Source organism: Eucyclogobius newberryi, unplaced genomic scaffold (genome assembly GCF_026437365.1).
Source record: "Eucyclogobius newberryi isolate DKJ021-1_F unplaced genomic scaffold, fEucNew1.0.hap1 SCAF_19, whole genome shotgun sequence".
Lineage (NCBI taxonomy): Eukaryota > Metazoa > Chordata > Actinopteri > Gobiiformes > Gobiidae > Eucyclogobius > Eucyclogobius newberryi.
Window position 1 is genome coordinate 26,303,106 of NW_027315823.1, and position 27,238 is coordinate 26,330,343.

A 27,238-nucleotide genomic window follows, 5' to 3' on the forward strand; every position below is an offset into this window, starting at 1 on the left:
ACATTATGGGAGCTGCTTAATAACCCTTGACAGTGTTACTATGACTCATTTGTTTATTGTATCATTTATTTCTGCAAAAAACCTTCCTACCAATAGAATTTTAATGTCTCAATCAACTGAAGCCTATTAGATAGGCACAGTGATGTAATGTGATTAAGTAAAGTAAAAGTACTGTACTCAAGTAAGTTTTACAGTGCATACTTTTTACTTTTTCTTCAGAGCAGGCATCTGTACTTTCTAGTCTTTTGGCTTGAGTACATTTTCCCCCCTGTATCTGTACTTTTACTTAAGTAACACATGAAAAACAGCAGATATCCCTATAATAGTTGATGTTTAGCGTTTCCAACTAGAATAGAAAACTCTTTATTTTATCTTGGCAAAAGGTGTCACTTTATAACATCGAGGACAACAACAAACATTCCCCCACAGCAAAGAGGAATCAGTAACTTCACCAAAAATACAGACATTCGCGCAATCTTTTGTTCTTTTCTGGAAACAATCCCTCTTTTTAACCTCAGCCCCGCTGCCCTTTGACCTCTGCCGGGTGCGTCCATGGACGTAGGGGGCGTCGTGCTCATTGTCGTGCTGCGTCAGCGGGTCACGTGACTGAGGTCGGAAGCGCCTCGGCCTCAGACCCACGCGCTTCTTTCACGCGCCGCCGAGAAACAGGTCCGTATTCACGCAAAGCTTCCACCGAATCATCCGCCGCCTGCTCGTATCGGTCCGTGCGTGTTGCGGGCGTGCGGTGTCACGCTTTCGAACACGCGACAGTCACGTATTTTAACCACGTAGCGTTGCGGTGTTTATAGCGGAAGTGGAGAGTGACAGCGTCGCGCGCGGGCACGGGGGCGCAGGTGGATCGACGGGCTCGCGGCGGGAGATCGTTAAAACTTTATTTATCTTGAACAATGTGGACATACACGAGCCAGTGTTTGTGGCTAACGCATTTTACTCTTCAACTCTGCTTTTTCTCTCCGCTACTCAAAGTAACAATAAGAGAAGCAGACGTTCGATAAGCGATAGAAGCGTTCTCTGGTCGTGTTCTGTTCTTTTTGTTCTGTTTTTCACATTTAAAAACGGTAGAGGAAAAAAAGAACGATTAAGGATAGAAATGTTGCTGTTTTGTACCTCAATCTACGGAATTTTGCATTACATGTTCCCCTGTACCCATGTTCCCCTGTACCCATGTTCCCCGGTACCCATGTTCCCCCTTTTCTATGAACGGGGAACTACGCTAATACTAGCATAGGCTACTGGTTCAGGTTCCACGTCCCAAAATGTTGTGCATGGACGTATGGATTTACAGCATAAACTATAGCAACATATAACCTTAAACCAAACCCATGGAACATAGGGCTGACCTCGCTGTGGTGGCAGTCTATGAATTGTTTTTATGTATGGATTTAAGCAGAATAATACATGGGTAACTTCATATATACGTTTTCTTGTTATAAAATCTGAAAGCACGGCCAGGAGTCTACAGAAAACTATTAGGGCGTAGTTAATAATAACTTAATAATCATTACCTGAACTATAAATGTACGGTAGTGTTTTTGTTGTTGTTTCCGAGCAGCTTCACTTTAGCTTAATCTGGGTCCGATTTAGTAAACGTCTCTTATTGCAAAATCGTTTGGGAAAAATAATTGTTAGTTGTTTGTTTTGATCTTTTTTTTTCTTCTTTTTTTAATAAATAATTGAATTGACTCTTAGCTTTCTCTCTGTAGTACCCTCTTTTAATTGGAAATTCTATATGACATTGTATTTAATTACATCTAGGCCTTGTATTATTGACTGTTTGGCAATCAGGTTGTTCTTTTTTAGAGGACATCGGCTATCTGTGGTTTGACTTCAACAGTGTGAGAAGAACTATGCCACGATAAACCGCTTTGACTAATTAGACATAACACAAGTGACATCATGGGACTGTCATTGTCTTTTCAGCTTAGTCAATATTTAGTTTAATTTAGTCAAAACGGCATCACAAACAACAACATGATAGTGCTGAATAATAATCTGACAATCTTTTTAAGATTAGCTTTGGTATTAACATTTGAAAGAAGACTGAGATATTAACTGCTAAACAAATACAAGAGTCCCACAGAGGTTTGTTACATGTTTACATATTAAGAAGAGATTGTTATTTAGATGATTGTCAATGAAACGATTGCCAATTGCAACAGGACTGTCCAAACATTTTTCCTATGTTCAGTTGCAAGATTAATCGCAATAAAAACACATAATTAGCAACTGTTAAAATTTTTTGAAATTCCATAATTTCCTTCACAAACAAAAATATAATTAATATCTATAATAAAGGTATTAAAAAATAAATAAAACAAAAAAACACTAACCCGTTTAGATTTGTACAAACATGATTCTTAGTTTATCACTTCATTCAGGTCTTTTTTTATAAATTTTCCTGGACACGTTTAAAATGTCAACTTTAAACAGACTCTTATTATTAAAACATAAATTGTAAGTCTAATACCCATCGCTGCAGTTTTCAACACACTGAGTCAGTCAGACGGATGTATGTCACGCAGCTTTCACAGAACATTGACTAAGGCAGAACATTCATTTTTCAACACTACAATATTTGTTCGTTTTACTTAATTACTCAAGTTTGCAGTCAACTGTACTGGTTTTTTGGTTCCGGATCATACTTTTGAGTTCTGCCTTAAAGCCTTGTACACTTTGTGGCATAATAATATCACCATTCACACTTGTCACCTCCAGTGCGTACACTACACTTACTTTGCTGTCTACGATCCTGGCACTAAGGTGAAATAAAAGCTTATTCTTGAGGCCATACAGACGGACGCCATTTTACACCACTACAAAATGAGCTGCTGTCTATAACTGCAGGCACCATAGCTTTATCATTACCCAGTAATTGTGAATAACAGTGTACTCATGATACAAACCATGAAGTTATTAAATCGTTTATTTGACTATAGTGAGTTCATATGATGGATGCAGTTGTTTGGTTTTATAGAAAAGTTTGTGCTGGGTCATGTGCAATAATATGATTTAAAGAATACCACAGATTATCTTCAGCTCTGTTCATTTTGATAGTTATAAAAGCATTATTGGATTGTTTTCTTTTCATCCTCATCCTCTTGGCAAACTGTTAGTGGCAGAGCAGCTCTAATTGAAGCAAGATCCAGATCTTTAGCTGCAATTTTATCATTACTTGGGTGTGAGTTGTGTCTTATCTCCCCTAGTTTTGATGAGCATGATTGACAGGTCTTACATACTGTATCAGAATTATTTTTAATAATTCTTACTGATATGTATGTACAGTATGTATCAGAATTATTCATTCTAATACAGACGGACCATGCAGTCAGAAAAATGCATGCGTCATCCGTATTAGAATAAACAGGGGGCTCAAAAGGAAAAAAATCAAGAGAGAAATAACAGAAATAATAGGACGGAGAAATGGTGCAAATATCTAAATGGTGCAAACATCTAAATGGTGCAAACATCTATCTCGATGGGCAAAGTTTTAAATTTAATCTTAGTTAGAGAAGTTGATGGCAAGCCATGTTCTGAATCATTCAAGATTATTCAGGAGAAATGACTTTCACCAATGAGACAAGTAACTATGATTTTATCCACAAAAATCGTCTTAGAGAATCGATTTTCTGTGTCCTTATTCTATCCTGCTAAAGTACTGCTTATACTCATGCTCTCTGCATGATTTAGCCGTGAAGTGTTCACGCCATAATGAACATATTGAGGCCCGTGGGCTCAACATTTCCATCAATCTGCCTGGAGAAGCTGTGACGATAGTTAACAAATAATGCGGCAATTGAAAAGCAAATATCACAAGTAACTTTTTGTCCCCCATAGGGAATGTTGTCTTGTATTTGACCCTTCAGTGGCACTGGGAGAAATTGTCAGGAGCAGCGCCTGGAGCTCTTGAACTCAGCTTGGTCAGGACCTTGCCTGAAGGGTTTAAATGCGTGATATGGGTTTATGGGGGAAAGTGGAGCATGGAGGAACTTCCACTGACACATTCATTGCGGTTCCAAATGGATATTGCTCTGTACAAAACAGTTCTTTTCATAAAGTTGGATTTGGGATGTGATGGGATAAGATGACCATTGGCTGCAGTTCTAGTGTTATGCTTATGAACCGAATTACAGTAAACTATTTGATTCAACATCATTGTTTTATTTGTGTTGTCTGTACAAAGTTCCCTTTGTGGGAAAATAACTTAATAATACGTTACAACACAGTCATAATAATAACCATGCATATTTGGGTTACAGACTAAATCAAATTTTGAGTGGGTGCAATTATCACATTATTAAGGTAATAGAACGTCCACTGCAAACAACAGCAACTCTATTTTTTGGAACCACTACAAGTTCATATTCCAGTCTTCTCTCAAATGTTTGAAATGTGCTCTCTGAACAAAATCCCTCTCTCTTGTACATAAATCACAAATCTAAAATGTAATTGCAATACTTGACTTTTGTCCTAAATCTTGCAGATCCTCTTTTTTCTCATTTCTAAAGCAGAGTATTGTATGGCAAAGGGAAACAGTGGAAAACCCTTTTACACAAAATAAAATTTCCCCATCAACTAACCCCAAATTTCAGGAATTTATTACAAACTTGATAACTTTATCATTTAACCTAAAACCAATCGATTGGAACCACAGCACTTCCCGGTTATTTTGGGACCTTGCATAATCAGCCCATGATCTGCAGACTTTACCGGAATCAACAGCAGAGTTAGTTTTTTCGACCCTCGAGCCAAGTTCAAAGTCTATATTGACTGTTCCTTCAACACACAAACGACAGTTTAGAGCTGTGCGTCTGTGGATCCAAGAGGCTTCACGAGAAGACTTTCATAGGTATTTTCACTATTACATTCATGTCTTTATCTTATAGTTTGGACATTGGATATTGAGTAAACACTTACAATGTTGCTTTGTGAAGAGACAGGTTTCATTGTCATTCATATATTTGTCAATACATTCAGACTCGTATTGATGCTTACACAGATTTAATGAATTATCTTTGAAATGGCACCTGACTCAAAAACCTAACTTTTAACAGCTCTGTGTTGTTTTTTTATATACTGTGATATGTTAATGTGTGCTTTTTTGTTAAATCTTCAAGCAAGAATGTCAAACAAATGATCTGAGATTTGTGATGACTGATCTAGTGAACGTTTAATCAAACTTGCTTCAAAGTTCACAACATCTCTATATCAAAACTGAACCAGAGCCTAAACTGTGACTACTGTAAAAAGAGACTAAACACATTTATATAACCTTTCGAATTCTTTATAACATGATTTCGACCAAAGTGGAAAAAAGCAACGTCTATAATTCTCATGATTATTGACATCAAAGTTTTGTTCTCAATGTCTAACAGATTACCAAACGTTTTGTGACTTGCTGTACAGACTTTCAGATTTTAAACACAAGCCTATATATTGACTGCATGATATTGAACTATTATAGACTTTAGATCAGATATTGCTGCCTCTTCTATACAAATATAATCCCAATTATTAACTACAAAATGGATTGAAGTATTCAGAGTTATATGAGCCAAAGCAGAAGAGGGAAAGATTTCTGGATGTTTGGGACTTTTCTGCATGCATAGTTCTATTTACATGACCCTTGATTGTGCAGCAATTGGTTCTTATACTGACTTGTCTAATGACTACTGCTTTGTCTCCTCAGCCTGTTGGATGTTATAGGCGCGGAGCATGTTCCCGTCTGTGCTGCTGCTGCTTTTGCTCCCTCTGTGTGCGACCACTGCCCGAGACGAGGCTCACAAACCTGGGCATGTGTCTGTGGTCATCCTGGGGGGAACCGGAGATCTCGCCCGGAAATACCTCTGGCAGGGCTTCTTCGAACTCTACGCGAACCAAGTCAGCAGCGGACACAGTTTCTCCTTCTACGGCGGAGGACTGTCACCCGCCGACAAGTCCACACCTGTCCTTTTTGAGGTTTTAAAAGCCTTAAACTGCTCAAAAGATGTCTCAAAGGAGCGCTGTGCCGTACTCAGAGAGCAGTTTTTCCGACTGTCGAAGTACAAGCAACTTAAAAGTCTAGAAGATTACCAAGATCTATCTAAAAGCATTCAAAAACAGCTGAAACAAGAGGGTTTGGTAGAAGCAGGGAGGCTGTTCTACCTGTCGGTTCCTGCTTTTGCCTATGCAGAGATTGCAGACCGGATCAATAGTAGCTGTAGACCACCGAAAGGGGCGTGGCTGCGAGTGGTGCTGGAGAAACCCTTTGGACATGATTTCAAAAGTGCCCAAGTGCTAGCAACGCAGCTGGGAACCTCACTGAAGGATGAAGAAATGTACAGGATTGACCACTATTTGGGAAAGCAGGTAAAGTTATTTGTCCAAAGACCATTTTGAAGTCAATGTCAATGAAATATAGACAATAACGAAATATAATTATCACGCAAATGAAATGTAGAACTAGTTGTGGTGAGTTATGTAACTTTTGCTATGGAGATTCATCTTTTAGTTTGCATTTATTCAAATGCAAATATGCCACATTTTTTCTCTAAAATACAGACAAACTCTGCAACACTGTGAAACATTCCAGGCAATGCAATCACAAGCAGGGGGCAGACAAAAGTTACGTAGTGAACCTTTAAAATACAAACTATAGCTACATTAAATTATTACATACTTTGAAATTGTAGTAAATTGTTGCTAAATGTGTACGCAAAGTAGCACCAAGTTTGTTGGAAATGGAATTCTGTCAACTGGACAAACTGGAGTAAAACGTTTATGCATTTGACAGACTTACATTTTCTTTTGTTATGGAATCTGGTGGACTGAGGGTTTTGCCAGACTTTATTTATCATTCGTTTTCTTGTTTTCTTGTGAAGGTGGTTGCAAACATACTTCAGTTCAGGATGCAGAACAAGAAGCACCTCGACCCGTTGTGGAACAAGTACTTCATAGAGAGAGTGGAGATAGTTTTAAAAGAGACACTTGATGTTCAAGGTTAGTATAAATTCACTTTTCAGGTGTTTATAAGATTGGTTCACTTATTAGTGTTTCAAACAGATGGTGGATTTAACCCTAACCCACATTTTACCAATAACAACAAGAAATACTTGAACCTTTCACCCCATTGAGTCAAGCTTCTGAAAATGTCTTTGAATGATCAGAGGTACTTCCCCACACTCGTCTTACTTTCCAACAGAAGACTGATCATTGAGTTGATTTCATGTTTGTCATTCAACAAACCTCAACAAAGCTTCTGTGTGTGGGTTATTTCTCTCTCCATTATGTTTTGGGTGTCAGGAACCTTTTCCCAGAAGCAGAAGCAGTTCACCTCTGGGCTTTGTTACACCATGTGAAGGAAAGTACCAATGTCTGGGGAAAAAATAGTTTTATTGTGTAAATAAGTGTTTTGTTTTTTATTTGTGGATTGTGCTGGGAAATATAGCAATAAAAATCAAATTGTGATCTGCTCTTAGCTACAATTAACTACAATCAAATAAATGCCAGGTTAACCTCAGGTCCAGAACCCCTAAATAAATGAATGCAAGCAACAACAAACCAAATGTGTTTTCTTTTCTTCTGGTAATCACAGGTCGCATTGCCTTCTATGACCAGTACGGCGTGATCAGAGACGTGCTGCAGAACCATCTCACTGAAGTCATGACCCTGTTGACGATGCGACTGCCCACAAACCTGAGCAACAGCCAGGAGGTGCTCACCAACAAACTGAACATCTTCACGTCTCTGCTGCCTCTGAGTAAAAACCAGGCTGTGATCGGTCAGTACCAGACCTACCAGAGAGAGGTCCAGCAGGAGCTCAACAAAACCAAGGAACACGTCAGTCTGACTCCCACCTTTGCAGGTCTGTAGCATGTTCAATTGGAATGATCCGAGATTCTGTATGGTCAGAGGAGACTCTGTCTGTTGCACTGCACTGTACTTACCTGAGATTACAAAAAAATATGATTTTGGGTCATACATGTTAAAAAATGTCACACTGCCATTTTTCAACAACAAAAACTAGTAAATGAAAATCTACTGCTGCTACGGGGAAATGTGACTATGAAGAGGCGGAGTCAATGGACCCATTTCTATTATTCCATTGTTTTATTTCAATATTGGGGTTTATAATGAACTAAATATAAAATGATAATGTATGTATCGTGTCGATTTTTAAGTCGTTTTAGATCAGTATTCCAAAATATCACATAATTTTGTACGTGTGTAGTGGATTAGAACTATAACGGACAAAAGGACAATAGGTTTTCTTTAACACATACGTAAGATATGAGAGAATCGGTACAGGCAGCGGAAAATACACCGGTAATAAAAGTATCGTGCAAATTATGGAGTCTTAGTGATAATAATTATGTACTTTTAACAACACAAACTTGATTGACGTCTTCTAGTGGGATGTCAAAAAAGATATACCTGTAGCTCACTCAAACCTCTCTTTTAGATGAAAGTCAGAGTAGTGTCTTGTCAATTTAAGTACATCTTCAACCAAATGCTCACCAGTTCAAATCTTGAGCGTACTGTTTTTCTATGCGAGACACTGCATTCTCCTGTCAGGTCAGATGTACTTCCTGTTGCAACAAGCTTCACTCTAAGAATTACACAATGACAACCTCTGACAAAGATTATTGGCTTCAAAACAAACAAACCAAAAAGGTTCTTCCTTGATGCAGTCATTCATAACTCATTAGTGATCAAAGGCGTGTCTTGGCTGCTCCCCTGGATCCTGGTGATGGTGAAACAGCTTTTGTCAGTTTGCTCTTCCTTGGAAATCCTGTTGCATGTGGGCGGCTTTCAGCTGTTCAGGAAGATAAAAGCTTTGAGATAACAATGTAACTTACTCACGCAAATGGAACAGCCTTGTTTGTCATATAATGTTATAGAATTTGAATCAAGTTTGTGATTTCTGGTGGTTTCTAATCGTTAGTGATCAGCTTGGCTCGTTTTAGATGGAAAGGTCCACAGCGAATCCTATGTCCGTACAAACATGTGGTTGGAGCAGAGTTAAAGTCTTTGAGGGAGAAATTTGACTATTTTTTGTGTTGAATAGCATTGAAAACATTTATAGTGAAAGCCATTTTTATTTGCTTTTAATAAGACAAAATAAAATTGTACCAAAAATTGTAGTTGATCAATAGGAAAACAATATATATATATTGTGATTATTATGTTTGTTATATGCCCAGCCATAAATGTAATATATAGTCCACAAGATTATATACAAAATAATGGTAACACTTCATAGTAACTACACATGAGCAAAGACTGAATGTAGTTGTTTTGAAGATATGCAATATCAGACTATTGACTACATTTGGTCTAGTTTAAGTTAAACTCTAATTGTTAAGTTGACTATAAATAAAAGGCCATGGCTGGAGAGCCGCGGCGCAGTTTCAGGGACCGCGGCATTTCCCTTATAGCCCGTTATAGCCTCATGGCTAACCCTAACCTTAACCTTAACCTTAACCCTAACCCTAACCTTAACCTTAACCCGAACCCTAACCCTAACCCTAACCCGTTATAGCCTCATGGCTAACCCTAACCTTAACCCTAACCCTAACCCGTTATAGCCTCATGGCTAACCCTAACCTTAACCCTAACCTTAACCCTAACCTTAACCCTAACCTTAACCCTAACCTTAACCCTAACCTTAACCCTTAACCCTTAACCCGGCGCGGGCTAAAACGCGGTCAAATGGCCGCGCAGTTTCAGGGACCGCGGCATTTCCCTTATAGCCCGTTATAGCCTCATGGCTAACCTTAACCTTAACCTTAACCTTAACTCTAACTCGAACCCGTTATAGCCTCATGGCTAACCTCAACCCTAACCTTAACCCTTAACCCTTAAACCGGCGCGGTCTAAAACGGCGCTAAAACGCGGTCAAATGGCCGCGCAGTTTCAGGGACCGCGGCATTTCCCTTTATAGCCCGTTATAGCCTCATGGCTAACCTTAACCCTAACCTTAACCTTAACCTTAACCCTAACCCTAACCCTAACCCTAACCCGGCACGGTCAAATAGCGGCGCAGTTTCAGGAGCCGTGGCGCGCGGCCGGCACAAAAATAACATGGCAGTTTCGGCCGCGTGCCGCGGCTCTGCAGACACTCCCTAAATAAAAATGCAAAAAGAGCTGATTATATGGGGTTATCTTGGCACAATGGTCAATTTTACTTTACAGGTTATTCACTTTTTGCAATACTTGAACGGCAACCAAGACATTATCAGGCACATTTTCTTATGGAATGCAAAAAAATCTGATGATTGGGATATTAAAAACAAACAAACGGTATAGTTCATTGTTGTCAATATTGCCCGCTTCTAAATATGGTCTGTTTTTCAGCTGTCCTGGCCCACATCGACGAGTCTCAATACGAAGACGTCCCGATTCTCATGATCTCGGGCAAACAGTTGGACGAGCGAGTGGGTTACGCCCGTGTGCTTTTCAAGGACGACATCTTCTGTCTCCAACGTCAGAATAGCGTCCACTGCAAACCCAAACAGATCATCTTCTACTTTGGACATGGCAGCCTTAAATACCCCGCAATCCTCGTGAGCAAAAACCTGTTCAAACCGAGCGTCGTCGACAGCGAGTGGAAAGAAGTAGTTGAACATGAAGAGAAAGATGTCGCAGTTTTAGGATTGCCCATTTCAGACTATTACGTGCAGACGCCAATAGTGCAAAAGGAAGCGTACACGGAGTTGATTTCTCATATATTTGCCGGACGACGAAACAGTTTCATCAGTACAGAGAACCTCCTGGCCTCTTGGGATTTCTGGACCCCGCTTTTAACCAGCACCACCGACACATTCCCTCGAGTTTATCCGGGCGGCGCCGAGAACAAAGAGATGCTCGACATCTTACTCAAAGGAAGAGACTTGAGCTACATCAATGAAGTTGTCCTGTTCAACCAAGACCCGATGGGCGGGCAAACTGCGAACAACTTCCAAGTCATGCAGGGCAAGTTTCGAAACGACGAGATGGTTTCGGGCTGGACGGAGAAGCTCATTGAAAAGCTGGCGTCCGACATAGAGGAAGCGGCGGAGAAAGCGACGCGCGAAGGCGGCGTTTTTCATTTGGCGGTGTCGGGCGGCGCGTCTCCGCTGGCGCTATTTCACAGACTGGCTTTGTACCACTTTGCGTTCCCGTGGAGGGAGACGCACATTTGGATGGTGGACGAACGCTGCGTGCCTTTAAACAAACTCGAGTCGAACTTTCGCAGCCTCCACGACCACCTACTCCAACACGTAAAGATACCGTATTATAACATACATCCGATGCCCGTGCAGCTAAACCAGCGTCTGTGCGTAGAAGAGGACAAAGGGCCTTGGCTGTATGAAGAAGAGATCAGGAAATTTGTCAACGCCTCAAGCTTTCATTTTGTGCTATTAGGCGTTGGTTACGATGGCCACATAGCGTCTTTATTTCCCGGAGTTAAACCAGAGGATCATGGGGAAAGTTTAGTTGTCTTTACAGAAAGCCCAGTCAAACCTCACCAGCGAATGAGCCTGACTTTTAATGCCATAAACCAAGCACAGAAAGTAGCGATTTTAATCATGGGTAAATTCAAACACGAAGCGGTGATACAGCTGAGCAGAGTGAAAGGGGAGACGACGCAGTGGCCGGTGACTTGGGTGAAGACGGAGAACAGAAGCGTGGTCTGGTACCTTGACTACGAAGCTCTCTTAGGGTAAACAAACACATCAGGGACATCTGATGTGAGCGGGACTTATTTCTCATTGTTCGCACCTGCGCAGGTTTTGACAAGGAAAAAAATAATGCATAAAAATGACAAACTAATGAGAAAATAGTAGAGACTGAAATTGTTAATTTTGAATTCATAATTTGTCTTCAAAATGCAACAGTTCTCTAAAATTTCACTGTGACTGAAAGGTGTTTCCTTTGACCCATACCATAAACACACACCAAAAATAGGATCTAATTATTGGGTTTTCTGATGTTTTCCATGTAAATTTATCCAACAGTAATTGTAACGACAGCTTAGTCCTAACCTTTTGTCGTGGTTGCTGGTGCCGGGATCCAGGCTTAACGAGCTTCCAGACTGTCCTGATATAGTCCAACTTTGATTGAATTCTTGATTGAATAAACAGTTTAAGTAGATGCTCTCAGATCAAAGTATAGCGTATGGGGGGAAAAAACGGGAAAATGGATGGCACAAGTGAAGAATACTTGAGAAAGTAGAGGATCGCCCACCCGGTTCCATGAAAGCAGTATAAACCATGTGACCTCCCGTAACCCAATCACCCAGCACTATAAAACCTGTTAATATAGACTTTCCTCCACACTGCGCCCTGGTGGCCACATTCATTATAGGTCAGCTACTTCCCAAACGAACCCCAATCAAACTCTTACTGTCATTTTAGATTTTAGTCCTTGTGTTATACTCAAAGATGGTGCACGGGTTAAAAACAGAGGGAGGGAGGGAGGGAGGGAGGAGTTCACCTGAGGGACAACCAGACCCAAAGAATAGTCCCAGGGTTAAAGGTGCACTATGTAACCTTCCTGCTTGAGGGACCTCCACCTGCTTGGAAAGTGCCACAGCGTGTCATACAAATCCACCTCGAATTTGTATCATCATTCGCCAACAAAACGCTCCACGGAGATGTTTAATGCCATACTGTTACCGTGGAAACATTCTTGGCGAATCAAGACATCCGCGGAGACGAAGTGAAGTAAAAAAGGAAATATTTCACACTTTTCTATGTATTTTACTAGTAAAAAACAAACGGCTGGTATACATTTATTGATACTGGTCTAATTATTTGGCCTGAAATTCCAACCTTTCAGTAATTATATTGTACAAGTGTATCATTATTGTCCGTTTTTATTACAATCACAGTATTGGTGGGTTTTATTGTGTCATCCTGGAATTTAAATTAAGCTAAATTGTCCCATACATACCGGTATTATAAACTTTAGTTTGACCTCCCAAAACTTGAATATATTGTTGGGTAAAGTGATTTAAAAAAGTGAGAAACTATATTTTGGACAAATTTAAAGGTTGTTAAATTTTAAAACAGATGTTTGAAGGTAATTTATTCAAAACTACAAAACAAAGAACTTTACAAAGAGGAAGGGTTTGTGGAGTTTATAAGGTTAGATTACTGTCCCGTATTACTGTGAATGCTTCTTTGATATTGCTCTAATCAACAGTTTTGCAGTGGATTTGACAAATGAATGTATTTTATAGAGTGTGAGTGTTTGGTGAGTTTTTATGGTTGATGCAGGGTTTTGAGTAAAGGGCGCTAAATTATTGTTTGAACATATGGGCTCATAAAACTTAAAAGAAAAAAAACAGATGTGGCTGCTCTTCAAATCTCAGGAAGTCGTGTGTATACTTTACATGCATTTTCTGTGTAATCCTTCTTTTCTTTTTTTACATGTGACTTTTCACGAGACGTACAACTGTGATTCTCCAACTGTTGGTGTGTTGATCCCTAATGGCAAATGTGACCAAAGAACCAAAGTTAATTATAAATGACACGTACCATCTGTATAACCGCAATGCTCTGAATAAACTGAACAAACTCAACCTCACTGTGGGGCCCGGCCCACCAGTTGGGAATCACAGCCCCAATGATTATTTTTATGCAAGGACCAACATTTCTATAGTAAAGACACTTGTGAACTGAGGTGGAAAGTTTTGTCACTTCAAGAATTGGACATATATTATTTATTATCTAATATCTATCAACTGCATTTGACATTAGAGTTGCAATTTGTGTTTTAAAATCTGAATTTAGTTGAAGCTGAAAATGTAAATGGGACCAGTAGGATTTACACACGCACAATGTATTTTTGAAAAACATTAAATAAAATGCTTTGGTAAATTCTACTTTTCTACCTCTGCTTAGAATATATGCACCAACATGAATGTATGTTTTGTCTTTTCACAATGTAACTGTCTACATTCTCATATTTCAACATTTACAGAGAGATTTCCATTTGTTTTGTTCCATTTTAATTTGATTTACTCCCAGTTCAAATTTCAGTTCACAAACTATAATAAAACACGAGCAGCTGTTTTTGCCAAGTGAAGATCAAAACGTTGACGGATTAAGTTGCTTTCCCTTTTTTTCTGTTCCCATGGTCTGAAGTTACGGCGTGTGGTGGCATGGCGACGGCATTAAAACTTAATGTGGAGGATCGTGTGTCAGGGCGGCGCAGCTTCCTGTGCGTTGTCCTCGTCCAGCCTGTTGATCAGCCACAGGCCACATTTCACCACCAAAAATACTAAACGGAAATACAGGGTTAATCTGAGGTTAAACGCGCACTGTGAAATATCAGGTAACACTGCGTTACCTGATAGCAAAAGGTGCGGTGGGGATTGCAAAATGCAAAAAAAAACAACTTGGGGTGGTACGTGTTCCACTGGTGGTGCACATATGCCCCTTCTGTTCTAGTGTTAACTTCATTCAAGTCATTCGAGTCAATTTAATCCACATTTTTCTCATTTGGGTTAGTCCATGTTTAGAACTTCTGTCATATTTTAGACCTGATTTAGCCCTAGTTTGGAACTGTGAATAGTCCTGTTATAAACCTGGTTTAGATCTGTACTAGTACCTGGAGCGTTAGAGGTGGATAGAGTATCCAAACATTTTACTCGAGCAAGAGTAAAGTTGCTTGAAAATAATATAATTCTAGGACTACAAAGTAATGGTCCAAGTAAGTAAAAAATATTTCGAGTAGCTGGATGGAACATCCGGTTTTATAATTAGAAGTTAAAGGAATAATGGAGGATTTTTCGCCGATTTGAGAACTCAAGCGGTAGTGTGCATGCGCACTCCCCCGTGCGGAGGCAAACAAAAGCCTTGTTGCTACACGTGCGTTTGTTTATTAGCGCGACGGATGCATCTCGTCTCCGTAGACTCTTCAGAGACAGCTCGAACTGTCTTTCTCTGTCTTAATTTTGTCCCGTTCACTGAGGGAACTATATTATAATAGATCTATGCACTTAGACACAGGCAAACGTGCTGCTCTTATGGGGACGAGCCGGACGCGGCTGCAGGTGAGCAGTAGGTGCGTTCTATGATTGAACTAATCGGCAGTCCACGCCACGAGGAAATGAGACTCAGATTTGGCTCCAAAAATCGTCCATTACGCCTTTAATGTAATTTGAAGGGCAAAACATTAAATAATGCACAAAATATGGTATTTTCACAGGACAACCACAAAAATGAGACAAACTAAATCATATCTGAGGAGCAGTGCAAAAAACACAAATGGTAAAAATGTTCGCGCAATAACCTGTAATTGAGTAAATGCATTATAGATTATGTTTAATAATGCCATTTGCAACATCCTAGGCCAATAAATAATCTTCATGGAGACAGGTGAAGGACCCTCCACCACAAAATCTGAAAGTCATTTTCAATCTAAAGCTGCTGGTTTGAGAAGATAGAATGCACACGCTCTGGAGCCAGATTAGTCATGTCATACGAGTGGAGCCATAACTGACTCTTGCCCTGCCCTTGTTTACTTGTTGGGATCATTTTGAGGTCATTCTATCCTCTCCCTGGCAGTTTTGGGTCATTATATCCTACTGTTCCCTGAAAGTATCTCCCTCCAAGCTGCCAGGTTAGCATTTGATTTCTGCCATGGTTTTACAGGGGAGTTGTAAACAGATGGTAGATTGTATCTCAGTCCACTGTTTCTGTTCAGAGAAGGATTTTCTGATTTAATGCTCTTTCTCTTTAAAGTGCCAGAGAACACGCAATCGGATAGAATGGCCCAATGATTTACCTGACAAGTCCTCCCTTAGGGCAGGACTAATCTAGCTCAGGGAAGTATCAAATCTTCTCAAACCAGTACCTTCAGATTGAACATGACTCCTGATCCTTTAAAATCATGAACTATCTTGAATGAGGGAATTTATTTATTTCTTCTCCTTCAAAAAACAAACCAGTCTTGTTAATGAATCCTGAACTCACCTGTGCTTACGACGGATGCCACAGTCAGCACCAAGGATATGTAATACAATTCGGGCGTGGTCTTGGCCTATTCAAAGTGGGACAAACGTTATTATCTTTTGATCAAAACATTGAAATAACATACTTAACTTACACATGGGGCTGCTGTTGAGGTTATAATCACTGTGCCTAATGCGTGCCCAAAAGACAGAAGTCCAAACATGTAATAACACCTCCACACACTTAAAGGAACCGGCTCCAACAATGTGAACACAACCGAAAAACCTGTATAGTAAAAAATAAATAAACCAAGTGATACTCAATTCAGGCGCTATTTTGAGTACTTTTCACTATTCATAATAGACATTTATTCAGGTCTATGATTCAAAATGTTTGATTTGAATTGCTAATTCTGTTGCAAGAGGAGGCTGTCTGATGCAACAGTTATTGGATTGCATGAAGACATAACATGTTGACCCTGCTTACATGTTTTTTTTCATGTAATTATTTAAGCAGATTTTATTAGTAAGCAGATAAATCATATTTAAAGTATGTATCTTTATTTAAATGGAAAAGGACAACACATTTTAGCGTCTCAAAATGAGTACAGGTAAAGTCAATTTTAAATCTGTTGATTTTTTAGTGTGGTTGGAGAATACAATCTGATAATTGCCCATGTAACATGAATATTTGTTCGAGAACATGACATTTTACAATCGGAAATAATCAAGTAAGCCTTTGTCTTTGTCAAATCATAGGCCTCTTTACCTACAGCTATGCAGGACAGCACAATGGAAGCTGAGAGGTTATTCAGCAGAGGCTGTTTGCAGTATCTGGAAGACTCTGGCCTGCAGAAATGCATTAAAACAAACAGAATATATGTATAATAGCCTGTAAAGAAAAAACAATGCTTATTTCAAATCAGTGGAAGTGGGGATTACCTTGTTAAGACGTAGAGCTGAGGTCCCAGGACGAGTGCCGTAAACATAACATTGACTAGTTGGCTGTAAAAATGGCATATAACATGAAATTACAGTGTTTTATAGTTTTAAAAAAATACCAAAATAGACATACAATTTGATCCTCTGACTTCTCGGTATCCTTCTGCAACCAAAGTATGCCATAAAAATTAGTAAGTACAGGAACATGGATGATCTTCTCTTATTCATTTGTAACTTTGTGTCCGGCGTACACTTTAATCTGGTCTAAAGCCCAAGTGTCTCCGGTTCAGAGGGTGGGTCGTGTTTCACCTGCAGACCAAGCAAACAGCCTGCTCTATTGTGCATGTGTTGGTGCAGCTGGGCATAGAGAGATATGCTGTACAAACATCTGTTATTGAGAAGTAAAAAAATCACCCTTCAAATTTGCTAAAATGCTTTACTGAAAAAATAAAATAAATAATATATTTATAAGAATACAAATACTTTAAATTATATATATACATACATTTAATACATACAGCGAATATCATGTTAAGCAAAGAACATATTAAGCTACAGATCAAATGTAATAAATATAAATTACACAAATAAACGAATATAAGAAGGGAAAATTAAAGAAGTATTTATAGTGAGTTAATTTAGAAGAATCAACGTTTATTTTGTTTAATTTCGTTTATTTTGCTTCCAAATCGTTGTTAAACCAAGGCTCCCACGTGACCGCAAGATGGCGCTGAAACACAAAGCGCACGTGACCCTCCGCGGCACAAGAGGGCGCAACAGAACTTCCGCCTTACTTCAGTCGACTCTGTTTTTGCCGCGAGATTCATGATTTTGTTTTCGCTTGTTGAATCAAACCTTTTCTTTTAAATATTCGCTTTCAAATCTAGTTCAAGCTTTTATGTCGATTTGGAAGCGCCATGTCACTCGATAAAGACGAGGCGCATCAGGTCAGACACTTTCCCCAAGAGTTTACACAGCGGTCGATGCAATTAAACGCATCTGCATTTTGTTGTATTTGTTGAATATTTTGCCTCTTCTTTCGTCGCAGAGGTTAAAAGCAGCGGTCCATTACACCGTGGGTCGTCTGTGTCAGAAGATCGGACAGGAGCAGAATAAAGAGTTCAGTCGACAAACCATCGCAGCCGTGGCAGAGACGACTTTCAGACAATGTGGTGAATGTGCAGTTCGTCATGGCAACAACACGGCTACTAGCCTCTTAAGATAGCTTTCCCCACATTATTATTATTATTAGTTTGAGTCAATTTATTTCGGAGAGTTGGCTGGAGTTGAGATTTTCGTCACGTGGCTTCTTCTTCCGCAACAGTTTGAGGACTTCCCCCCCCCCCCCTTTTTTACATTGTGAATCGCCATGGCAACAGTCCTGTAAGACATGGACAGGCCTGTCACAATAACGAATTCCCCGTAAACCTTTTTCCTAAATGTACAAAATTGTTTAATTACTTGAAACGGACTGGAATACTTTAGTACTTGATATAGTCACTTATTTTACTCTCTGCAACTTAAATCATATACAACACGATAGTGAGCCCAAAAAATGTAATTATTTATTGAATAAAAGTCAATATAGTAATGATAGTGATTCCAGACAGGCCTATTGTTTTGTTTAAAAAACAATATATCTAAACTAAGCAAATTTTTGCATGAACTCCTATGGGCCTGTGATCTTGCGAGTAGTTTGGGTCAGATAAGTTTTACCAGTGCCACGCCCCCTTTTAGTCGACTAATCGATGGACAAGGGGAGACTAACTAAAACTGAATAAATTGGTATTACAAACTACTAATTTTGCTTGTTGAACGCTATCATACAAAAGTTTCTCCATAAATTATAAATTTATTCAAATAAGTATTGCCTGTGCCAACATAAACCTTGATTTGTATCTGAATATTACATCTAAAAAACATTACCTCCTAAGTGAAATAACATGACATCAATAACAGTTTAAAATGTCTTTAAATTGAATGTATACAAATGTCACCTTTGCATTCTATTTTTCTTTTTCAGAAATCTTTGCCAAAGACTTGGAAGCATTTTCCAGGTAGTTAATCAATATATGCTAATCTTTCCACAAAAATAATTTAAAATATACAAATAATTATTTTTTTTTATTAAATTGACCCTATTCAGACATGCAAAAAGAACCACCGTGTCGGCAGAGGACGTCAAACTTGTAGCTCGTCGCAGCACAGCACTTGTAAGTCATTTCACTAATTTTCCATTCAAATATCAAACAAAACGCATTTCAAAATCACACTTTTATTTTTCAGTTCATGTACATACAGAACAAAAGTGAAGAATTGAACCAGGTAAAGAAGAACACTGGGAAGAGGAAAAGTAAAGACACTGAGGAGAGCAGAGACCAAGGACTATAGGCACAAGCAGCCCTGCTAACACCTCGCCTCAGACCAACATGGAAATAAAATACTTACACTAAACTATCCATGGTTATTCTGCTCTTTACATTGGGGACTTTGGATTCAGAGTGGAGCTACATTCTTGTTGTATTACTTACTGCATTAGGTAGAAAAGATGCTATAAATATTGCTTTGCACATTGATACCAAAATTGTAGGCACTGTCTACCTTGTATAAAGACTTCAGTCCAATACTAGGAGTTTAGGATGGCTGAAGGTTCTATACGTTTTCGATGGAGGGTTCACCATTTAACAGGCCTCCATGGCGTTGATTGGATAGAAATATTCCAATGTCGACCATTTAATGTCTATCTCCATGCCACAACTAGTGTTGATACTCAGCTGAGCAAATTTTTTGGTCCTCAAAATGATCATAACATGAAGCAGAGCCATGGATAAGACCAGATGGTATATAATATCACTGTGTTCATTCAACAGTCTTTTCTAAAAATTTTATTTTTTTTGTGCGTTATTAATAAATTTTAGTATTGTAACACTAGTTACAGGTTTGATCTGTGGATCAGTGACCTTACTCATAGCAACAATACATTTTTACAGTATTTAAGAAATGCAATCACCTGTAATTTATTCTATGCAAGATTGAATACCATAAGGTGGAACAAACCAACATCTCCATGGAGACAGGCCAGGTGGATTCCTCTAAAGGAAATAATACACTGATCAAATAGACAAAAACTCCTTACTAACCCTAGGTCTGCTTAACCACACAGCATCACGGACAAGCCACATAAAGCAGTTAGGAGACAGGTACTACCCCGTGTCACTCAAAGTGAGGGAACTTCCATCTTCATCCTTCAGACTCCAGTCAGGCAAGACCTCGACCAGCACAGCCCAAGGTCCCTGGATATGTGAATTAGATTGTATTTATTTGACTACAGTAATATATCAACTAATAAACATATATTCAAATGAGCTTTATTTCAAGAACTCCCTCCATTTGACATTTTCTGTAACACCTCAAACAACAAGAACTACGGGGAGCCATTGGACACACCACTCCACGTTCGCACACGGTAACATTCGCGTCCCCAGTGTCTTCAACAGGTGTCACCCACATCAAAACACACTTACAGATCAGGGCAAGAACATAAAAAGCACACACCATTCAGATCTTAATATAAGCATTACAAATATTCAGCACAACATTCCACTACATGATATTTCTGCACTTGATCAACATACTTGATAGTAAGGAAAGACTTGCAAAAGGTTAAAAAAAAAATGTCTTGAAGTATCATTAAATGTCCATGTTATGGGGAGGTGCTCGTAGCATGTGCAGCTTCCACTCACACACTCAGAAAGCAGTCAGATTTGGGCTTGTACAATGCACAAAAACAACCAGTCCGTTTCACGCGTCTCTCGCTCTGTTCGCTCACTCATTGCTTCACTCTTCGCCACAAGTCATCCGCAACGCACTCAGTTCTTAAAATGTCAGTCAGCTGCGCAGCGCTCTCCATTCTGTTTTTTTAAAAAAAGTGGATAAAAGTGAAAACACCCACCGTCTTTCAGAACATGCGAAGTGGAGTTCTGTGATGGCATAGCATTTACAGATGGGAGAGGGACAATGAGCGCGATATCACCCCAAGAATGCTGCCAAAGAGGAGCTTCCTCGCTGGGAAATGGAAGAGAGGTGAACTGCAGAAGAGATTTTCAATCAAGGCTTTTCCAGAACTTGACTGCAAATAAAGTTGCACTTAAAAACATTTACGTTTCAACCAGATTCTTCCCAATGCAAGATTGCCTTCATAGGAGATGAAATGCCAGATAATGGTGAGCTACAGACATTCATGCATTTTCAAATGGATTATAGTACATTTCACAATACATGCATTAGAGAATCCAGTTGAAATGGATACACACAAACAAATGAGACATCGAAAATAGCACTTAAGTTGGACATCCTCAAACAATCACTTCGACACTTTCTAAATTAAATCTTTAGCATTTTTCCTCAAATGTACAAAAACATCTGCCACAAAATGTTAAGTTTTACATACGCCACCAGAACTAAACTCTCAAAAAGACTCATCTCTCTCACAATACTTACCATACGAACACTTAACTTACATACCCCACCCAGACGACTTGGACTCCATACTGGACCCAAACCCTGAGCTAAACCCGCTCCCCCCAGTCGTAGAGGTAGACCCCGTGCCCCAGCCCAGACTGGCCGAGCTGCTGCCGTAGTTGCTGTTTCCTGTACTGAACGTTTGGGCCTGGTCTCTATTGGTGCTGGTGCCAGTGGTGGCGCTCCCCGAGTTGGACGTTTGCTGCTGGCTCGCCAACATTCCCATCATCCCCCAACTACTCTGCAGCGCCGCGGCCATCATGGCAGGGTTTAGGTTGAAGGAACCAAAATTGGCCAGGCTATTGTTGGTGCTGCTTCCTATCCCGCTGCGGTTGCCGCCAAACGCTTGAGCGGCGAAACCGTTGCCAAACCGAGCCGTGCGGTCAAACTGCCTATTGCCGTGTTTAGGTTCAGCATTTGAGATATGGACACTGACGCCTTTGATTATTAGGTCCTCGCCACAGAGAGACTGGGCAACCTGAAAGAAGAAAATAATATCAAGCACAAACGTAAAACCAACAAACTATGTGTTTTGTAATAGATTACCGTTAGGTTCTGAGTCGCAATATCTGCAATATTGCGTGATAAAAACTCAAAATGCACAAGGGTTCTAAGTGACTGTGGTAACGACATTTGTCAATTTTAATGAAGTATCGCACACATCCCTGGCATAATTTAAAACTGTTTATTGTTTCCATGCCTCTGCTGCAGTGTGAAGTCTATAAAGTCACTGTCTGCATAAATTATATGATCCAAATTTGGCTGCAATCCTCCTCCTCGGTCCAGTTAAAAGACATAATCCTCAAGTTAATGCAAGCCTTGAAATAATTATTTTTACGTCCCTGTCAACATGACAGGTACCGATCATTTGGTACCTGTCATGGCTAATTCTGAATCGGTCACAAGGAAAGGAAAACAGAATAACATCATTAATGAAAAATGAACTGTTTTTAACATGTCTCGTTATCATTTAACATCATTTTAACATCAAATGAACTCAACTCATATATATATAATATATATATATATATATATATATATATATATATATATATATATATATATATATATATATATATATATATATATATATATATATATATATATATATATATATATATATATATATATATATATATATATTACTCCCTTGCACAGTTATAACTTTTAAAAAAACAGAGGGATTCTATCTCTCTACAGAACTCATGGCAGACATTGCACTTTAGAGCGATGACAACGCGTTTGTTCTCATCATACTCTAGCCAGTCACGGACACAAAACTTAGCAAGATCATCATGAATCCATTTATTGACGGTGATAGTCTTGAGTGTCCTTGCAGCCGCTGTTTTTTGTTTGTGTTTGAAAGCGGCAGTGTGCTGTTTATCTGCCATGGTTTTCTCCGCGCGCACACATGCGCTCCGCGTGCGCAGAGCATGTGTGCGCACACACGTGCGCTCAGCATGTGTGCGCACACACGTGCGCTCCGCTGCCTTCCGCCGCTGTATAACTACTGCAATAATCGTGGGTTAGGGTTAGGGTTGCATCGACTGTAGTGTAGGACTGCGCACCCGAGTTTGTGCATAGGAATTAGAGCTGGGTTGAAAAAAATCGATTTTCCGATTTTTAATTGATTTGCATATTAATGACCAATTATCGATTCGTACGTCCAAAGATCGATTTTTTTTTTTAAATTAAAATTATTTTCCACATTTCCCTCAGTGAACTTCAATCTACCTTCAAGAAAGATAATTCAGGACTCCTGGATTATCTTTCTTGAAGGTAGATTGACCCTTAACCTTTTCATCAGTCTTCCAGCCATCAGTAACTACCAATACTTGTAAGATTTGCCGTTTAATATTGATATTATACTAGTTTTAATATGTTGCTTCTCTACACAGTCATGAAGTGAAGGAAACGGTTCAAATACATTTTTCATTTTTAATAACATTAACCCCCGGATCGAATCGAAATCAAATCGAATCGGAAATCAGATCGAAATCGGAGCGAATCGGATGGAATCTGAGAAATCGGAAAAAAATCGATTTTGAAACTTAAAAATCGGAATCGAATCTTGAAATTTGAATCGAAACCCAGCTCTAATAAGAATCGCTTTGGGCATGTTCACCGCGCTGTTTTTGCCTATTAAAAATATATATTACGGCGAAAAATTAGCGTCGGTCATTGTGTCCAGAGCCTTGATTTTGGAGTCGGTCAAAACTGATTTTTACGCCGGTCATTGACCGTGTCCGGCCCGTTATTTCGAGGCTTGTAATGGTGTGTGGCTAAATTCAGTGTTGAGCCAAACAGGTCTACGTAAATTTGCAGCCAAAATTAATTTATGATCTTCTCCGTAATCCCCAGGTGTATTGCAAAAGCCTGAAGTTGTCAATAGCACGTGTTGTGCAGCGCTGACTTTGATTTTAAGAGGGCGGCTCAATGTGAGAATCAGCCTGATCCAGTTGTTTGCATTTTATTTATGTAGTGCATTTCAATACACTCAAAGACGCTTTGATTTAAAGGATTACTTGAAAGATTAAAAATGTGAAATATATGTTTTTGCATAATATTGGCCATTCGGTTACATCAAAGGTACCCAGCCATAAACAGAAGTGGCTTTTTCTGACATGTGTGACTCATATTTATTCAATTTTGCTCTCGAAATAACAGTAGTGTAGCAAAGTCGAGAATGCATGTCCGATAAGGGATCATCTCAAAATGGGTCGAAGCTGAAAAGACGTAATATTTCAGTAACTTCTACTGATAAACATACCAAAGGATGTTCAGGGATGTTCACTAGAGGTGAGCAAGGTCTATCAAGCTTCTATCGTTTTATCAACGCATACAATTGTATGTGATGCCATTTTTTTAGCCTTTTGAGGGAGGGAGGAGTCCAGAGAGATGAAAAAAAAATCGTCTTTTAAGCTTCAACCTATTTTGAGATGATCCCTAAGAATTTAAACTTTAGACTGATCGTGTAGGTACAATATAATCCTCTTTACCTGGTCGTCTGCGAAAGTGACAAAGGCAAAAGCGCGGAAAGGCTTAGGGATGAAGACATCGGTGACCTCTCCGTACTGCATGAAGAACTGCCGCAGGTCGTCTGTAGTCATGTCCTCAGTGCAGCGGCCCACAAACACCTTTCTGCTCCTCAGAGGCTCATCGGGACCTTGCTGTTATAGAATTGAGACGGATCAATTTACATAGCAACCGTCTGTGTTCTAACCAGGAAACGGCAACGTTCTAATTCCAGGAAATGCATCAGTAGTTTCAAAGCCCAAAGAAGGCATAATATTAAATTTCAAGAAAGTAACAAAGTACAAAAGTAAAAGGTATGTTGACATCTCTACATTTGAAAGCTTTTTTTTAACCCACTAGACAATTAGTCTTGTTCCTGTATCTGTACTTTTACGTTACAAAATTGAGCGCTTCACTGCTGTCAAGAAGCGACAACAAGTTTAATTATCGCTATAACTGACCTGCCAAAATATCAACAATAGAAATAGAAAGTCTTTGTCCCGTTTCATATAAACAATGCAGCTCTATTGAATGTTGTGAAGTAGAAATGCACAATCGTCGTTATATTATTCACCTTCGAGTTCGGGTGCTTGCAGTCACACCACCTTCCGTCGATCATGTGCCGCTGGGAGATGACCTTCTCTTGTGATTCGTGCTCAGCAAATCTCACAAAACCAAATCCTTTCGAGTTGCCACCCCTCTCGCGCTTGACCTGATAAATGCATAGACGTTGTGGCAAATAAAAACAATGGAATATAATATCACTTACATGCAAAGCAAAGCGGGGCAAACATTTCAAAAGTCCCACCTGAACCATGATGACCTCTCCAAATGTGCTGAAGTAGTCCTTGAGGTCCTGCTCTGTGGTTTTCCAGGGAAGACCCAGAACGATGAGGTCAGATGTCTTCATGTCTCCTCTCTTCATTTTCACAGCAGAGGAAGCATCAGTCTCATCCATTTTCCGTTTGTTATCTACAAATGTATAAGATTACATATGGGCATTCACTAAGACAAGCACAGACAGTGGAATATATCAAGGTCATTTCACCGTCTCAATCAGTTCTGCTGCTGATGATTGAATAACTCCACAAACAATGTTGGAAGTAACTAAATGCATGTACGGCAAAATGCATATTCAGAACACATGTTATCAGTAACATTTCTGGTACAGTTACTTTCATTTGGTGGTACAGAAAAAGGAGTTACTTCATTAGAATCAAAATCAAAGGACTACACGTCGTATTAGATCATGCTATTTAGGCTTCAAACTGCACATCGGTCAATAGATCTAAAAGGAAACTAAACTTTTGCATTTTTTAGTATTTACTATCAATTTTTTAGTATTTACTATCAATAATAGTTGTTATAGTTTCACACAATTATTAAGCAGCAGCTATGGCACATTTATAAAATAACCAATTTGTTGTAAACGTATCTGCTGTTATTAATTCAAATATCTGTAATTTAATATAACATTTAGGGCTGTAAATTATTTTGGACAATTTACTGACAAGTATAGAAATGGTTTTAGATTGGCAATAAATGTTTATAAAGTAGGATTATGTTCAGCGTGACCATTGTAAACATGTCAAGGAGAATTAACATTTGCAGAGAACAGGGATACAAGAATCCCATACAGGTGTGTAGATGTCCATTGGTTCGACAAGATTTTTATACATAAAGACAGAAGATATTGGTTCTTTGCAAAGTACATTCTAAAATATAAAAACTTGCAACAAGCTGTGATTTCCATTTGATTGCCATTATATAGAACAGCCAAGAGAGAATAACGTTTAATCCAAAGGAAATGGCATTAAACTTGACACAAACTATGGAAGTACGTTTAGTCTTGCACCGTATGAACGAATGAATGGCGTCCTTTAGGGGGCGTGCCCACCCATTCATATTTTTCCACCTCACCATAACAATATGCATCATGTACTTATTGTGTGTAAACGCGATCTGACCAAGGACGCTCACCTTTCGGATAGTTCACCACATAGACAATATTCCCCCATCCGTTTTCGGGAGCGTGCAGGATCCCCTCCATCAGACGCACTCCCCTCATGCACTGGGACACGGGGCTCCTGAACCGCAGGCCGCACGCCCCGGGGAACTGCGCCGCCACCGTGGATAGCAGCACCGTGCCGTCATCCTCGGACGGGATCTCCATCGGCTCCTCGTTCTCCTCCTCGGCCACGCGAATATACACTTCGGCCATTCTGTTTTCCACGTTTGCTTCGTGTGTTTCTCGGTCAAAACTCCAACCAAAACAATGCTAAAGTTAGCTGTTAGCTCACCAGTCCAGAGTGGCGGCTAACCTTAGCACGCAGCTACCGGGACTCAATTTGTCACGCTTAACTAGCAATGCAATCTTGACTAAGTGAAAAGGTCGCGTTAAAACATCGCAGTGGTGACTATTGTTAGAAAAATCGCCAAGATCAGAGCTCGGTTTAGGCTCCGCTTGGACGAAAACACGGGCCTTGTTGCTCCTTTGTTCGCAGGACGGAGGTCTGTGTCGTAAACAGTTCACCTCCGAAAGAAAACTGCGTTAGAAAAGTACACATTCGACACGACAAAGAAATCTCAAGCAAAATTGGAAACGCGTTATAAAAGTGCAAAAACTTCAGATATGCGCCTGTCGCGTCATTAACTCGAAATCTGTAAACACGCTGTTATTAAAAATACTTTATCCACGAGGCAAAAAATGACACAACCGCGCAAGGCCTATCAAAATGGCATTATCCGAGCGAGGCGGAAGTACGTCAATGAAAGGGGCGGGGCGCAACTCACTCAAGATAAAATAATGATTAAAAAATT

The 27,238-nt window shown here is 39.5% G+C and overlaps 4 protein-coding genes across 6 annotated transcripts; 2 read left to right on the top strand and 2 right to left on the bottom strand.

Moving 5' to 3' along the window:
* The first annotated feature begins 591 nt into the window (after positions 1-591).
* h6pd (hexose-6-phosphate dehydrogenase (glucose 1-dehydrogenase)) lies at positions 592-11,825 on the top strand. 2 transcript variants are annotated; one of them, XM_072452502.1, is made up of 5 exons: positions 592-669; positions 5,708-6,366; positions 6,879-6,996; positions 7,592-7,861; positions 10,354-11,825. In XM_072452502.1, exons 2-5 carry the CDS (start codon positions 5,734-5,736, stop codon positions 11,703-11,705), a joined length of 2,373 nt encoding a protein of 790 aa, XP_072308603.1. In that variant the 5' UTR covers positions 592-669; positions 5,708-5,733; the 3' UTR covers positions 11,706-11,825. The 2 variants fall into 2 exon arrangements, with proteins under 2 accessions (XP_072308603.1, XP_072308605.1); XM_072452504.1 differs by lacking the exon at positions 592-669 and adding an exon at positions 4,809-4,867.
* A 2,001-nt stretch (positions 11,826-13,826) lies between these two features.
* Positions 13,827-17,092, bottom strand: LOC140365888 (uncharacterized). The gene is made up of 6 exons (XM_072452483.1): positions 17,016-17,092; positions 16,883-16,945; positions 16,710-16,789; positions 16,096-16,226; positions 15,963-16,029; positions 13,827-14,265 (listed from the first exon to the last, which is right to left on the bottom strand). The coding sequence occupies exons 1-6, from the start codon at positions 17,087-17,089 to the stop codon at positions 14,186-14,188; spliced, it is 495 nt and encodes a 164-aa protein (XP_072308584.1). The 5' UTR covers positions 17,090-17,092; the 3' UTR covers positions 13,827-14,185.
* A 610-nt stretch (positions 17,093-17,702) lies between these two features.
* cenps (centromere protein S) lies at positions 17,703-19,339 on the top strand. The gene is made up of 5 exons (XM_072452484.1): positions 17,703-17,829; positions 17,931-18,054; positions 18,906-18,939; positions 19,029-19,095; positions 19,169-19,339. Exons 1-5 carry the CDS (start codon positions 17,800-17,802, stop codon positions 19,271-19,273), a joined length of 360 nt encoding a protein of 119 aa, XP_072308585.1. The 5' UTR covers positions 17,703-17,799; the 3' UTR covers positions 19,274-19,339.
* Positions 19,142-27,172, bottom strand: tardbpb (TAR DNA binding protein b). Of its 2 annotated transcripts, XR_011927856.1 has the most exons (6): positions 26,399-27,172; positions 25,227-25,390; positions 24,993-25,130; positions 24,403-24,573; positions 20,835-21,881; positions 19,142-20,175 (listed from the first exon to the last, which is right to left on the bottom strand). XR_011927856.1 is itself a non-coding variant. In XM_072452482.1 (5 exons), exons 1-5 carry the CDS (start codon positions 26,637-26,639, stop codon positions 21,399-21,401), a joined length of 1,197 nt encoding a protein of 398 aa, XP_072308583.1. In that variant the 5' UTR covers positions 26,640-27,172; the 3' UTR covers positions 20,235-21,398. The 2 variants fall into 2 exon arrangements, 1 of the variants encoding a protein (XP_072308583.1); XM_072452482.1 differs by lacking the exon at positions 19,142-20,175 and having other exon boundaries at positions 20,235-21,881.
* Between the last annotated feature and the right edge of the window lie 66 nt (positions 27,173-27,238).

Bases quoted from the DNA above. Each gene is read 5' to 3' on its own strand.
- h6pd (XM_072452502.1), top strand. From the start codon at position 5,734: ATGTTCCCGTCTGTGCTGCTGCTGCTTTTGCTCCCTCTGTGTGCGACC. The intron at 6,367-6,878 runs GTAAAGTTATTT...TTTCTTGTGAAG, and splicing joins ACCACTATTTGGGAAAGCAG to GTGGTTGCAAACATACTTCA. The intron at 7,862-10,353 runs GTCTGTAGCATG...TCTGTTTTTCAG, and splicing joins TCTGACTCCCACCTTTGCAG to CTGTCCTGGCCCACATCGAC.
- LOC140365888 (XM_072452483.1), bottom strand. From the start codon at position 17,089: ATGTTCCTGTACTTACTAATTTTTATGGCATACTTTGGTTGCAGAAGG. The intron at 16,790-16,882 runs GTAATCCCCACT...GCATTTCTGCAG, and splicing joins CAGCTCTACGTCTTAACAAG to GCCAGAGTCTTCCAGATACT. The intron at 14,266-15,962 runs GTGAGTTCAGGA...ATTTCCGTTTAG, and splicing joins GGCATCCGTCGTAAGCACAG to TATTTTTGGTGGTGAAATGT.
- cenps (XM_072452484.1), top strand. From the start codon at position 17,800: ATGTCACTCGATAAAGACGAGGCGCATCAG. The intron at 17,830-17,930 runs GTCAGACACTTT...CTTTCGTCGCAG, and splicing joins ATAAAGACGAGGCGCATCAG to AGGTTAAAAGCAGCGGTCCA. The intron at 18,940-19,028 runs GTAGTTAATCAA...GACCCTATTCAG, and splicing joins GACTTGGAAGCATTTTCCAG to ACATGCAAAAAGAACCACCG.
- tardbpb (XM_072452482.1), bottom strand. From the start codon at position 26,639: ATGGCCGAAGTGTATATTCGCGTGGCCGAGGAGGAGAACGAGGAGCCG. The intron at 25,131-25,226 runs GTGGGACTTTTG...TGCATTTATCAG, and splicing joins GAGAGGTCATCATGGTTCAG to GTCAAGCGCGAGAGGGGTGG. The intron at 21,882-24,402 runs GTAAAGAGGATT...TTCTTCTTTCAG, and splicing joins TCACTTTCGCAGACGACCAG to GTTGCCCAGTCTCTCTGTGG.